The sequence below is a fragment of the Rhinatrema bivittatum genome, chromosome 14 (assembly GCF_901001135.1).
Source record: "Rhinatrema bivittatum chromosome 14, aRhiBiv1.1, whole genome shotgun sequence".
NCBI lineage: Eukaryota > Metazoa > Chordata > Amphibia > Gymnophiona > Rhinatrematidae > Rhinatrema > Rhinatrema bivittatum.
This window is the reverse complement of record NC_042628.1, coordinates 48,371,485-48,384,734: the sequence shown is the minus strand read 5'-3', so window position 1 is coordinate 48,384,734 and position 13,250 is coordinate 48,371,485. Positions and strand designations below refer to the sequence as shown.

At 43.8% G+C, this 13,250-nt stretch overlaps 1 protein-coding gene across 2 annotated transcripts in view; it reads right to left on the bottom strand.

Annotated features, from left to right (window-relative positions):
• ARHGDIG (Rho GDP dissociation inhibitor gamma) overlaps window positions 1-13,250 on the bottom strand; it is a 77,671-nt gene that overhangs the window by 39,104 nt on the left and 25,317 nt on the right. Inside the window, exon 1 of one of the 2 annotated variants that reach the window (XM_029576176.1) lies at window positions 6,371-6,585. The exons of the other annotated variant lie outside the window; for it this stretch is intronic. Coding sequence (XP_029432036.1) covers window positions 6,371-6,443 — 73 coding nt within the window. The 5' untranslated portion in view covers window positions 6,444-6,585. Of the gene's footprint in view, window positions 1-6,370; window positions 6,586-13,250 lie in introns of those variants that run through there. 2 annotated transcript variants of the gene reach the window in all.

Genomic DNA, 13,250 nt, shown 5'->3' with positions numbered 1-13,250 from the left:
TCTACTTGATTTGTTTGCCTTGCAGAAGGTGAGCAAACATTCGCAGTGTGCAACAAATTGCTTGGAGTTCCAAGAAGATTATCCGACAGTGGCACTCTGTCAAAGGCCATGTACCTTGAGTTCAGAAAGGACATGTGTGGGCTTCTCAGTCCAAGGTGGTGCAAGAGGATTCTCAGGGGGGTGTGGGGGAGGACTATTCTGACAGCCTCTGTTCTCAAACCATCAGAGAGATGTCTATTCTATTACTTTGATAGGATGCAATAAGGGGCTGTCATAGTTGGTCCTACTGTGATCGAAGAACCCACTGGAGAGGTCTCATGTAAAGATGAGCAAACCATACTACAAGGGCCATAGCTGCTATGTGACAGAGAATTGCAAGCACTGAACAAGCTGTGGATTGATTCTGGTATATTAAGTTTTGCACCAGGGTATAGAGACGGGCTGCCCTGTACTCTGGAAGGAACTCCTTTTATATAAACTGGATCCTCTGAGCTGGGTCCATGTTTAACTTGCTGAAGTTGATGATAAACCCCAGAAACTGTAGTAGCAATATCATTTGACCTAGTGATGCCAAGACACCTGCCTAGAGGGACCTATCACTAAACAGTCATCCAGATAAGGAAAAACTGATATGCCTCGACAACAAAGATGGGCAGTTATCACTGCCAGTATTGGTGCTGCTAACAGGCCAAGGAATCAGATATTGCCAATGATATAGGTGAATAGAGATGTGGGCATAAGTCTCCTTCAGGTCCAGAGCACATATCCAGGTATCTATTTGAACGAAGGGAAGGATGGCGTGGAGGGAGCTAATTTTGAAATGTCTCCTTTTCAGGTGTATGTTCAACTGTTGTAAATCTAGGATTTCTTGGGGATATGGAAGTATCTGGTATAAATTCCTGTGTCATGCTCCTCAAGGGGAACCAGCTCTATTGCCCATTGGTGAAGCAGTATGCCCACCTCAGAACGAAGTTGGACTGAGCGAGACAGATCCGAATTAAAGGTCAAACATCAGTGCTGTACTGGCATGTGGAAGAAAAACAAACAGTAACTATACTCTACAATCTTGAGTATATAGTGGTCCTTGGTGATCTTCTTCCACTCCTAGAGAACAGCTGAATCTTCCCTCTCACTAGAGGAGACAAGGCGATCGCTTTGGCTGGTGCCATTCAGACAGCTGACCTCTAGGCAGAAGCTGTTGCTATGGTTGCACTTGAGGGGCCTGGTAACACTAACATAAGTGAAAAAGATGATGCTGGAAAAACACTCTTGGAAGAAAAATATGGGTGACTTTGGGCAGATGGTTGATCGATGGTGGTCGAAAAAGACTGGATGACTACATGCTGTTCTTTAGTTTGTGACAGTCTCTTGACCTTGTTTCCAAAGAGGTTTCATGGACATCCTCTTGTAGTTTGCTAGCCCATAGTCATGCTATTCTTCAGGCTCAAATGGCAATGGCTGAACACCTAGCTGCTGAATCAAAGGCCTCAAACTGAAAGAATGAGGTAGCACTCGCATTCCTCTGCATCCAGGAATGCCAGACAAGCTTCATATTGTATCATAAAAGGCTGGTGATGGCTATCTGAGCATTGAACTTTGTAAGAACTTCTTTCCAAATGAATTGAGCAATGTCAGGTTTCTTTCCTGGTGGGAGATTGGAGTACATTTTTGTTTTCTTTGCTATCTATAATGCAGACTCTGTTACCACTGATTGTGAAGGAGGCTGGACCACCCCAAATACAGAAGATTTCTGTACTTTAGATCCAGTTTTCTTGCCACTGGAGGACAAGAAGCTGGACTTTCCTACATTTTGGTCTGGAGGTCTTGAAAAATGTTATCAACTAGCAAGGCAGCTGATTCAGACAGAATCTCCAGCATGTGGAGGATGTCAAACATGTTCTTGCAAGGATTATCTTTCCACATGTGAACACTGATGGTCCTTCTCAGCTTATCGAAAGAATATATATTTATATTTATTTATATTTAGAATTTTTTATATATAGACAACCGTTTGCACATCGTATCGGTTTAGAAATAACTTGAAACTATATGATATGATAGGATAGATAAATATGATAGATTGTCTAGTGGGGAGGAGTGTTTGGTGGATCTGGTGTCAGATCAAAAGGTATGCCTGTCAAATCCTCTGAAATCTTTCAAGGAAGGGACACTCACACAAGATCCCGATGAAGATCAGGGCGAGCAAGGCAGGGATCTTGATGCTCCTGGGGTTGTGAGCTCCCATGGAATCTGGGAGCCAGACCTTCTGTCTTCCTCCTCCGATAGCTGGTGAATTTCTTCCGAAGCTATTGACAGAGCTGACCTTTGGAGTATTAACCCCCAGAATTGGCAACTATTATACTGGGATGGAAGCAGCTGGCACTCCCCTTGAGGGAAGGCACCCGTTTATCTGGAACAAGACTGGATGTAGGGTTCTTTGTCACTGGTTGCTAGCAATGTAAAGAAGGCCTTGAGCAACTCCATCAGCTGATCTGTTGATTGATTCCACTGTAGTAGTGTTTGGGAAGAAAGCCCAAGAGATAATCACCAACTGCTAGTACAGTGGGAAAGTTTGCGAGACCTTCATAGACACAGCTGAGCAACCCAAAATGGCATTGTATCTTTTGCTTGAAAATTCATTGTTGGGGCTCACCAGCTATGGAAGTTTAATCATGGGTCTCAAACTAATCACTCCTCAATGTTTTAGAATTATTTTTATGCAAGTGTAAATCAGAACATCCAATGTGATAAATACAAAATAACTTATCTTGACTTGGGAATTCGTTTGAATAACACTGATCATCACAATTAAACGAACAATACAGCCCGACATGACTCGCATTTCGTGCGCCTTCTTCAGAGATCAGGAAGTATGTTAAAAAAAAAAAATAGCAGCGTTTCTGCTCACATATCAAGTTGAAAGCATCATCTAGGACTTGATACGTGAGCAGTGGAGAAAAGGGTCTATTCATCACCACTGGATGATGCCACCCACATATCATGGCTAATTCAGCCCTACTTGTTAACGGAAAAAAGTAGCTCTCGTCACATTTGTTTAAATTAGTTTTAAACAGTGGGAATACAATTATGTTCAAATAAGCTGGCACAATCCCTTCTGATTTGGATTTCTAGATACTAGAATTCAACCTTCCCCACTCTAAATCTACCCATGCACTGAGGTTTGGAAATTTCTACACCCACATAAGTTATTCTATATCAGAAATTATATAATTGGTATCCTGAGATCAAATTATACTGACATCATATCTTCAGTAACGCAGGGTAAAGAGGGTCATTTTAAAAGTCATTTCCATGGGTACAATAGTGCTTTATCGACAGAAATGAGCCTTCAGAAAATTATTTTCTCCATGTGAGGGTAAACTTGTGCACGCAGTGACACTACTGCAGCAGGGGGAGGTTTCTCAGGGAGGCGGTGGCGGGGCTTGCAATCGCACCTACGTTTTCCTGGAAAAGCCATCTAAGCAAATTAGCAGATGCAAGTGTGTATATGTGTGGGTACTTTTGTGAGGATATTTTCAAAGTGACAGGACATGCAAAATTTCACTTTGAAAATTAAAGTCCATAGGTAAGACTTTGCACTAGCGTGGACGACTGCAAAATTAGACCTTAAAAAGATAATTTACAGGTAGTGCCTTACTCCTTACCGCTTCTCTAGAATCTACAAAGATTTCTCACATCTTTCAGGCAGATGCAGTAATCTGCGTGCGGGATTTCAGCACACAGTTTACAAATTTTATTTATTTCTTTTAACTTCCCAATGTAATAAGCTAATGTTATATTAATGCATTGGGAGTTTTAAAAAGTGCGTTGACTGTAAAATGTGAATTTAGCAAAGGCCAAACGGACATTTTAACTTGGGGGAGTTGTTATTTCTGAAACACACCAGAAGGAGCAAATACTTATCCGGTTATGTGGCAGTCACCCCCACTCAGCCAGATAAGTACTGATTTATCCGGCTATCTGGCCATGGGAAGCCGCTGCCACTTGCCGGATAAGTACTTGCTTCTCCTGGTCTGTTTCAGCGATAAGGCCTCCCTCCGCAAGTTAAAACGTGCAGATAAGTACTGCCCTATCCAGCTATCTAGCACTGGGAAGCTGGAGTTCATCTCCTTTGGAGAACGAGAAGGATGCCATCTGAGAAGTCAATATTTCAGCTTTATGGACAGAAAAGCAATTAAACAATTAAGCAGAAAGTAGGGTACAGTCCTGGAAAAGGTTGTATTCCAACAAATCCAAAACTGATTTGAACCTTATTAATCCTTGCACAAGGTGCCTTGTATGGGTGTCTTGTTGCTGGCGTAGTCCCCCATCATTTCCTCTAAGGAAATGTTTGAGAGGATATTTAAATGAGGTAAGAGTTGTAGGAAGTGTGTGGCTTGAGCATGCCCAATGCATTATTATTGCCTTTCCCTACAGGAGATCAACATTACTGGAACAATTTGCAAGTCTGAACAGGAATGAGGAGGCTGAGAATGCATTCTGCAGCTCTGACCAAGCTCTGCCCCAAACACTTCATTATACAATGGCCTTTTGATTGTATTTGTTATTACTGCAGATTTATGTTTTTTATGCTTTCATTCTAAGTTTAATGTTTTGTTTGTATTATGTTTCATTTGCATGTCACCTACAGCTCTTATGAAAATTAGGTGACTAACATATCAATAAAAAAAAACCAACAACACATTTACATTTTTCACCAGAATTTTGGCTTCCAAGGAGCTTCCTTCCAAACTCAGGATAGCATTTTTGATACTCAGCCAACATTGCCCAATAGCTATTTGCCAGCAGCTCCTTATTTACCTTCTTCACAACTTTAATGGTTTTATATATGTCCGTCATACTTCCCCTCAGTCACCTCTATTCCTCACTGAAGAATAAAGTTATTTGAGGCTGTCTTCATATGAAATGTTTCCATATCCCTAAATCATCCTTGTTCTTTGTACCTTCTCTAGGTGAACTGTATCTTTTTGGAGATGAGGTAACCAGAAATGCACACAGTACTCAAGGTGTGGGTGGCACTATAGATTTGTATCACGGCCTAATGATAGTTTTTGCTTTGGAGGTCTTTTAATAATTCCTAACATTCTATGAACATTTAAAACTGCTGCTGTACATTGTTCTTAGATAATTATCCACTTGAGGAAACCGGGCGCCCATTCCACACCCGAGACTCAAGAAAACCGGGCGTCCATTCCATTCCCAAGACACAGCAAAGCAGGAGCCCATTCTATGCATGAAAACAAAGAAAACCATGCGGCCATTCTATACCAGAACCTAATCAATACTCGATATGCAAGGAAACAGGGTGCTCAAGGCCAAAAGAAGCCAACCACCTGTTCCATACCCAAGAGTGAAAGAAATCAAACACCCATTCTATACCCAAGACCCAATGGAACCAGGCATCTAATTAATATCCAACAATTAAGGAAATGGGGCACTTGTTCCAGGCCTGAGATTGTGCTCAGAGTTAAGACAGACACTGAGGTCCTAGCAATCAGCAGGCAGGTAGGATGGGAACAGGTATTTGAATTAATAGTTCATGTAGCTGTTGAAGGGTTCGGAGCAGGACTGATATAAGAGGACAGTGGGTCAAAGAGGGACAGCAAAGAATTAGTAGCCCCCTCCAAGAAAATCTCATCATTTTGGATTGGGCCTGAAATTACAAGTCACGTGATTTTGAAGATATTAAACAGAACAAGGGCACAGTTTCTCTGTGACTAGAAGATAAATTGCAGGAATACTAGCAGACTAAATGGTATTTTATATAATCTAAGTGGACTAATACAGCAACCGCATTACTTTATTAAGACTATATTAGATTGCAAAGAATGGCTATCAGTTTTCAAATCAAGATCCTAGGGTCCCCATAATGCATGCATACAAGTGCAAGTTACAAAATCCAGGAATTCTACCGGCTAGATTAGAGAGAAGAGGGAGAGGGTGAGGATTGTAATTTTCTTACAATCAATCAGAACACACACATTTTCCAGAGCCGACAACACAAAACAGTGAAAAAAATATGACTGTCTACCCTGCTGGGTAAATTCTTCTGATCTGCGAGATGCTATGCAGCCACAGACCCCGCTGAATTCTCTTGTCTTGTTCCCCTCTGCCCCACTCCCCCTGCATTCTCTGTTCTGTTCCCCTCTGCCCTGGGACCCTGGATTCTCTACCCATTCCTCTTGCCCCAGGCCCCACGATTTCTCTTGCCCTCCCTGCTCCAGGCCCCTTGCATTCTCTCTCCTGTCTCCCCTGCCACAGGCACAAGAGCCAGGGTCCTACAGGGACTGGACACAGACTCCGTGCCCTGCTCAGAAATGAAAGAATGAATTTAAAGCTGACAGCTCACCTCTGTAACATACTGTCAGCCACATGAGTTCCAACATCTGGCCACCAAGCTCACAGATATCCAAGCCCAACATGGCAAGCTGCCTCCGGAACCAGTCCAGGAACTAAAATCACAAACCTAGGCAAGGGCAGGAGCCTTTGCTGCCAGAGGACTGCTAATGAAATGGTCTTTTTTGTTGCAGTGCCATGTGAGGGAAGCTCTCCTCAAAAGACAGCTCTCTGCATCCCTCCCTGGAAGGGCTGCTCCTGCTCCAGAAGATGTAATCACAGGGAGCTTCTGGGAGCAGCAGACGCGATCGATTTGCTGGCTGTGCTCCCCCCTCCCCTCCCTGGGCAGTGCAGCTCCAACCCCATCACTCATTATGTGCCAGACTGCAATGAGCTCATCGCTTGTGCCTGCAGCACACAGCGGAATACAAACACCAGAGCGCTCCCAGAGCATGGAGCCCTCTGTGTGTGTGTGGGTGTAAGAGAAATATAGGAGAGCTTGTGTGTGTGTTGCGAGAAAGATGTAGTGGAGCTTGTGTGTGCGCGCGAGAGAGAGAAAAAAAAAAACAAAAAACCAGGCAAACTGTGTCGTGTGGGTGCAAAAGAAATGCAGCAGAGTTTGTGTGTGGTTGCGAGAATGCGAGAGAAAGATAGGGCGGAGCTTTGTGTGTGGTAAGAGATAGGTGGGAGCTCTGTGTGTGTGCCTGAGAGACAGTGAGGCATTACAGCTGTAGCTCTGCACGTTAGATACAAATACAGGGGAAGATATGGGGTGGGTGGGTGTGGAAAAAGAGAGAGACATACCCTATTTTCTCAGGGCGTTTACTAACAGAGGTCAGCTGATGGAAATAAAAGTAAGCTATCCCTGGAGAAACACAATTAGGGAAAATGCCTTTCTGCTGGCCCAATAGCCTGGAGGGAACAACCTCTTCACCTGCAGAATTGCTCTGTTTATGGCACTTTACATATTCATCTGCAGCAGATCTGAACTACACATATTAGTAAATGCTGCGATTAGCCGACTATGGAATGATGGGCCTATTTCCGTAAGGATTTTTCTTCTATTCTGTACCTATGGGGAAAGACCTTGATGAATCCGACCTTATGATTTAATTGTTCCGTTGTTTCAATATGTTCCATGCAACCTACTGCCCCCAGGGACCCGGCTATAAACCAGACTCTTGTGTTCCTCTTCAGCAGATTTACAGTTAGGGTAATTTCTAGACTACCTTTGGGTACATTATATCCACAGACCTGCAGGCTAATTTTCAAAAACATTTCTGGCATGTATTTTCCCTCCCTGACCTAACCCACCCTACAGCTAAAAGTACACATAGTACGAACTGGGTGCATTCTTTGACCTCCGCCGAATGGGAGGAGAGGGGTGTATTTTCAGACAAGCTTTATATGTGGGTAAACAAACGTTCATCTCTGTAAAACCCTTTTGAAAATTATCCCCTAAGGGGGCAATTTAATAACAGGCCCCATAAATTTGTGGGCTGTTATGCGCTCAAGTTATACCAATTTTAAAAGCAAACTTGTGTGTAAAATTTGCTTTGAAAAATTATCCCAGTACAAACCATGCGTACACAATTATACTCATGCGGTGAGCATAGTTTTACCAAGAGAATTAAACGCATACTTTCCAAAAACAGAATGTGTGTGTGCAAATCCCAAGTCTGCTCTGAATCCACCCCCGGAACACCTCTCCCCTATGCATAAAAAATATACACTGTAATTTTACACACCTCTCAGTGATCAGTTTTCTAAGGTGAAATTTAATCTTACCTGATAATTTCTTTTCCTTGAGTCCTGCTAGACCTGATCTTACTCATGGGATTTCCCTTGCCACAGCTTTGCGAGACAGGACACACCTTCTTTTACTTCCCTTGTGAGATGTCACATCCAGCTAGAAGGGAAGTGTGGCCTTAGGCAGTTGCCAGTAACATTCTATCAAAGCCAGAAAGGAACAAACTATCCTACTCTAACAAAATAAGTGACAACAGTAACAAAAAAAGAAACAAGAATTGCAATGGAGAGAGATCCTCTGATTTGCTGTCCTTGTTTGCTTGATCAGTTTTTTCCCATTCAATCCCCTCCCAAGGGAAGGGGCAGAATATGAACAGATTGAGGCAGAAGGGACAGAGTGCAGCTTCTGCGCTAGAACCTGGCAGCACCTAATTCTGGTTGGGCCTCAAACTGGTCTAGCAGGACTCAAGGAAAGGAAATTATCAGGAAAGATTAAAATTTCACCTTCCTTATCTTCCTGCTAGACCAGTCCTTACTCATGGGAAATACCAAAGCTACTAATCCTTTGGACAGAAGACAAGAGTGCTGCCTGAAGACTGCATCCATCTTAGCCCATACGTCCAGTCTGTAATGCTTAGTAAAGGAATGCAGGGAAGACCAAGTGGCCTCCCTACAGATGTCCTCTGGTGACACAGAGGATACCCTCCACCCATGATGCTGCTTGTACTCTAGTGGAATGGGCCCGGAGAAGAGCTGGTGCCTGTTTCTTCTTGAGAAAGTAGACTGATACAATTGTCACTTTAATCCATCTGGCTATTATTTGCTTTAATATGCCTTTATTTTTTTAATCGATTTTTTGCTATTTTAATTATGGTGATCCAAGACAGAGATTTAGGTCCACTCTCTTCAGCAAACTGGCAGGATCCATCCACCATCCCAGGCTCTCCCTTATTGTTAAGGGCAGGGGTGTCATACCTTCTAGTCTCTTGATTCTGGAAATAACCGGGACAGGAGGGAGTGCTGCAGTAGGCGTATGTGAGCTCTGGCCCATGGGAACAAGTCTAGTGTGGCTATTATCAGCTCCAAGAGATAAAGGTAGTCCTAGATTAAGGATGGTGAACTCCAGTCTTCGAGTACCACAAAAAGGCCAGGTTTTCAGGATATCCACAATGAATATGCACGAGATAGATTTGCATACAATGGAGGCAGTGCATGCAAATCTCTCTCATGCATATTCATTGTAAATATCCTGAAAAGCCAGTGTTACCGTTCAGCAAGGCTCCAGCAGGCTCCTGCGGGATGCAGCTCGATGGCATTGTTTGGCTCAGCGCAGCACCGCGCACCAAGACTCCGCCCCTTTTTGTCATCAGCAGCCCAGCCGGAAGTTCCTGCGGTAGCGCAGGAAAAATACTGTATTTAAAGGGAGCTTTCCAGCACAGCGTCGCCTTGGCTACAGGCTTGCTTGTGCTGAAGCTTCAGTGGTTCCTGCCTGCATTCTTGTCTGCTGTTTGTTTTGACCCGGAATGCCTCTTGGACCTGCCTTGCCTTGCTGCCTGCCTTTGGATCTGTTTATCTTGGTACTCTTGTCAGCTGCCTGTCCGACCGGACCACCTCTCTAACAACCCTGATCTCACAGAATAAGGTAAGGCGGTTCTCTCCCTTGGTTCCACTATCAAATCCTTAACAGTTAGCAGAGGCCATGGAACCCATAGATCTGACCGTCTTACAAGCCATACCTGGATTAGCCTCCCGAATCCAGCAACAAGGAGTACTTGATCAGGTAAAAGGAGTTCTGGAACAGCTAGCTGCTCATATGGATGCCTTGGCACTGGCTCCATCTGGGACTTCACCTGCCACCTTACACCTTCCACCTCGTTTTAATGGAGCCCCTCTGCAGTTTCGGGGCTTCATAAACCAGTGTCGCATGCACTTTTCACTCCAAGCCTATTTCCCTCAGACAAGACTAAAGTCACCTTTATTTTGGCTTTATTGGAGGGTCCAGCCTTAGCCTGGGCATCACTATTATGGGAGAGAGACGATTCCATTTTGAATAACATGGACCAATTTTTGAAAGAATTTCGCCTTATCTTTGATGAGCCGGGACGCTTGACTTCAGCAGCTACCGACCTCCTTTAGATCCGGCAGGGTTCTCATTCTGTGGGGGATTGTGCCATACAATTCCGGACTATGGCGGCTGAACTTTGCTGGGGAGAGGATAGTCTTACTACTATCTTTCGTCAGGGATTATCAGAACCCATAAAGGACGAGTTAGCAGCCCGGGAGCCACCTGAATCACTGGAGAAGCTGATACGTCTGGCAATTTGTTTGGATTTACGATTCCAGGAAAGAGTGCGAGAACGTGCATCTGCTTGACGACATTTTCAGTTAGCACCCACGTTTCAACGACCACTTGAGATACCCAGGTCTGCGGAACCTCAACCCACACTTGAGGAACCCATGTAAATTGACCGGTGTCGACTGTTCCTTGAGGAACAACGACATAGAAGATTAAATAATCTCTGCCTATATTGCGCTGGAACAGGACATTTTGTGAACAAATGCCCTAACAAGTCGGGAAACTCTCGGACCTAGGCCGGGTAGGAGAGGTTCCCCGGATCCCATCATTCCCTCTCCACAAATATTAAATCCTGTTTCCATTTCCCTGGAAAAATAGTTTGTTCATCTCCAAGCCTTCATAGATTCAGGGGCGGCCGGCAATTTCATTGAGGAAAATCTAGTCCAGCTTCAACACATTCCCACCAAACCTTTAAAGACTCCACTCTCTATTTCTTCAGTTTCAGGTCAACCCTTGGAGTTCGAATCTCCCACATCACTAAACCAGTTAAAATGAATTCTGGAGTGTTACACCAGGAGTCCATTCAGTTCTATGTACTTCCTTCCTCTGTTAATCAAGTGATCCTAGGCCTACCTTGGCTAAGGATACATCAATCCCATCTGCTTTGGGCATCCCTACAGTTAGCTAGTTGGAGTCTATATTGTTATAAGATTTGTTTAATTCACGTCAAACCTTGTCAAGTCAGTTCTATGACCAAGTGCTCAGGCATACCACCTCAGTACATGGAGTTCGCGGACATCTTTAGTCAGAAGCAAGCAGAAACAAGAAGAAACATTACCACCGCACCGGCCTTATGATTGTGGTATAGATTTACTTCCCGGTCAGTCTCCCCCGAGAGGGAGTGTTTACACTCTCTCCGAGCCTGAGTCTGAAGCAATGACAGTATATCCAGGAGAATCTGGCTTGGGATTCATCAGACCATCCTCCTCTCCAGCTGGAGCCGGGTTCTTTTTCGTCAAAAAAAAAAAAAAAAAAGATAGATCTCTGCGCCCATGCATTGATTACAGAGGGTTGAATAACATTACCAAGAAGAACAGATATCTGATTCCACTTATTTCCGAACTATTTGATCGAATCAAAGGGGCTCAGATTTTTACTAAACTTGATCTAAGAGAGGCCTACAACTTAATCCGAATACAAGAAGATGATGAATGGAAAACTGCTTTTAATATACATGATGGACATTATGAGTATAGGGTAATGCCATTCGGGCTTTGCAACGCTCCAGCTGTATTTCAAGCTATGATTAACGAAATCTTCAGAGATCTCCTGTACTCCCATGTACTTGTTTATCTGGATATACTAATTTTTTTCAAGATCAGAGGAACACCACCAGGATCATGTACGACAAGTACTCCAACATCTCCGAGAGAATAGATTATATGCCAAACTAGAGAAATGTTTATTCCATAAAGAACAGTTACCATTCTTAGGATACATTGTCTCCAGAAGAGGCTTATCTATGGACCCAGAGAAACTCAGAGCTATCCTAGGACGGCCTCAACGCTTTACAACAATTTTTAGGCTTCTCCAATTATTATCGACAATTCATTCCAGCATTTTCCACCCTAGTGACTCCACAAACCGCCTTGACCAAGAAGGGAGCTCCTATTCACAATTGGCCATCCGAGAACATCCATGCCTTCTAACATCTAAAGGAGGAATTTATAAAAGACCCTGTTTATGACACCCCGACCAAACCAAACCAAACCCTTCATTCTGGAAGTTGATGCTTCAGCTGTGGAGTAGGAGCCATTCTACTACAACCATCGGATTTTGGAAAATTACTCATGTGCATTCTTTTCTAAAAAGTTTCCCAAGGGGAAAAAAACTACACTATTGGAGATCAGGAGCTCCTGGCAATAAAGTCCGCTCTTGAAGAATGGCAACACCTTTTAGAAGGAGCCAGACATGATTACTATTTACACCGACCATAAAAATTTAGCTTACCTGTCACAGGCTCAACATTTAAACCCTCGGCAGGCTCGCTGGGCACTGTTTTTCAGCAGGTTTAATTTCAACCTCCACTTCCGACCCGCACAAAAAATCTGTGAGCAGATGTTCTCTAGAAGCTTTAGTCCTGATGTTCCTGATCCACCTCGACACATTATCGACCCAGCTCAAATAATGCTTGCTGCCACCTTCACGATGCCCATAGGTAAGACGGTGGTACCCAAACGTCTGAGGCAGAAGATTCTCCATTGGGCCCATGATTCCCATCTAGCTGGACACCCTGGAGTACCACGAACCAGAGATCTTGTCTCATGACATTATTGGTGGCCCCAATGGAGAATGGATGTTAAGAGATACGTGGAGTCACGTCACATCTGTGCCGCTCTGAAAACTCCCCGTCAGCAGATTTCGGGGTTATTACAGCCTCTGCCTATTCCCAAAAAACCATGGACTCACATAGCCACTGATTTTATCACTGATCTCCCGCCTTCAGAAAAGAACACGGTCATTTGGGTTGTAGTAGACCATTTCTCCAGAGTGGCCCACTTTATTCCCCTCCCTGGACTACCTTCCGCCACAGAACTAGCCCAGCTATTCCTACAACATATCTTTCATTGTCATGGACTGCCGGTAAGCATCGTTTCTGATAGAGGTGTTCAATTCACGGCCTGATTCTGGAGAAAACTAAGAAATTAAAAATTGAACTTGACTTTTCTTCAGCTTACCACCCCCAATCCAATGGTCTTACCGAAAGGACGACTCAATCCCTTAAGACCTTCCTTCGATCATATGTTAATCAACGTCAAGACAATTGAGCATCCTCATTACTATGTAT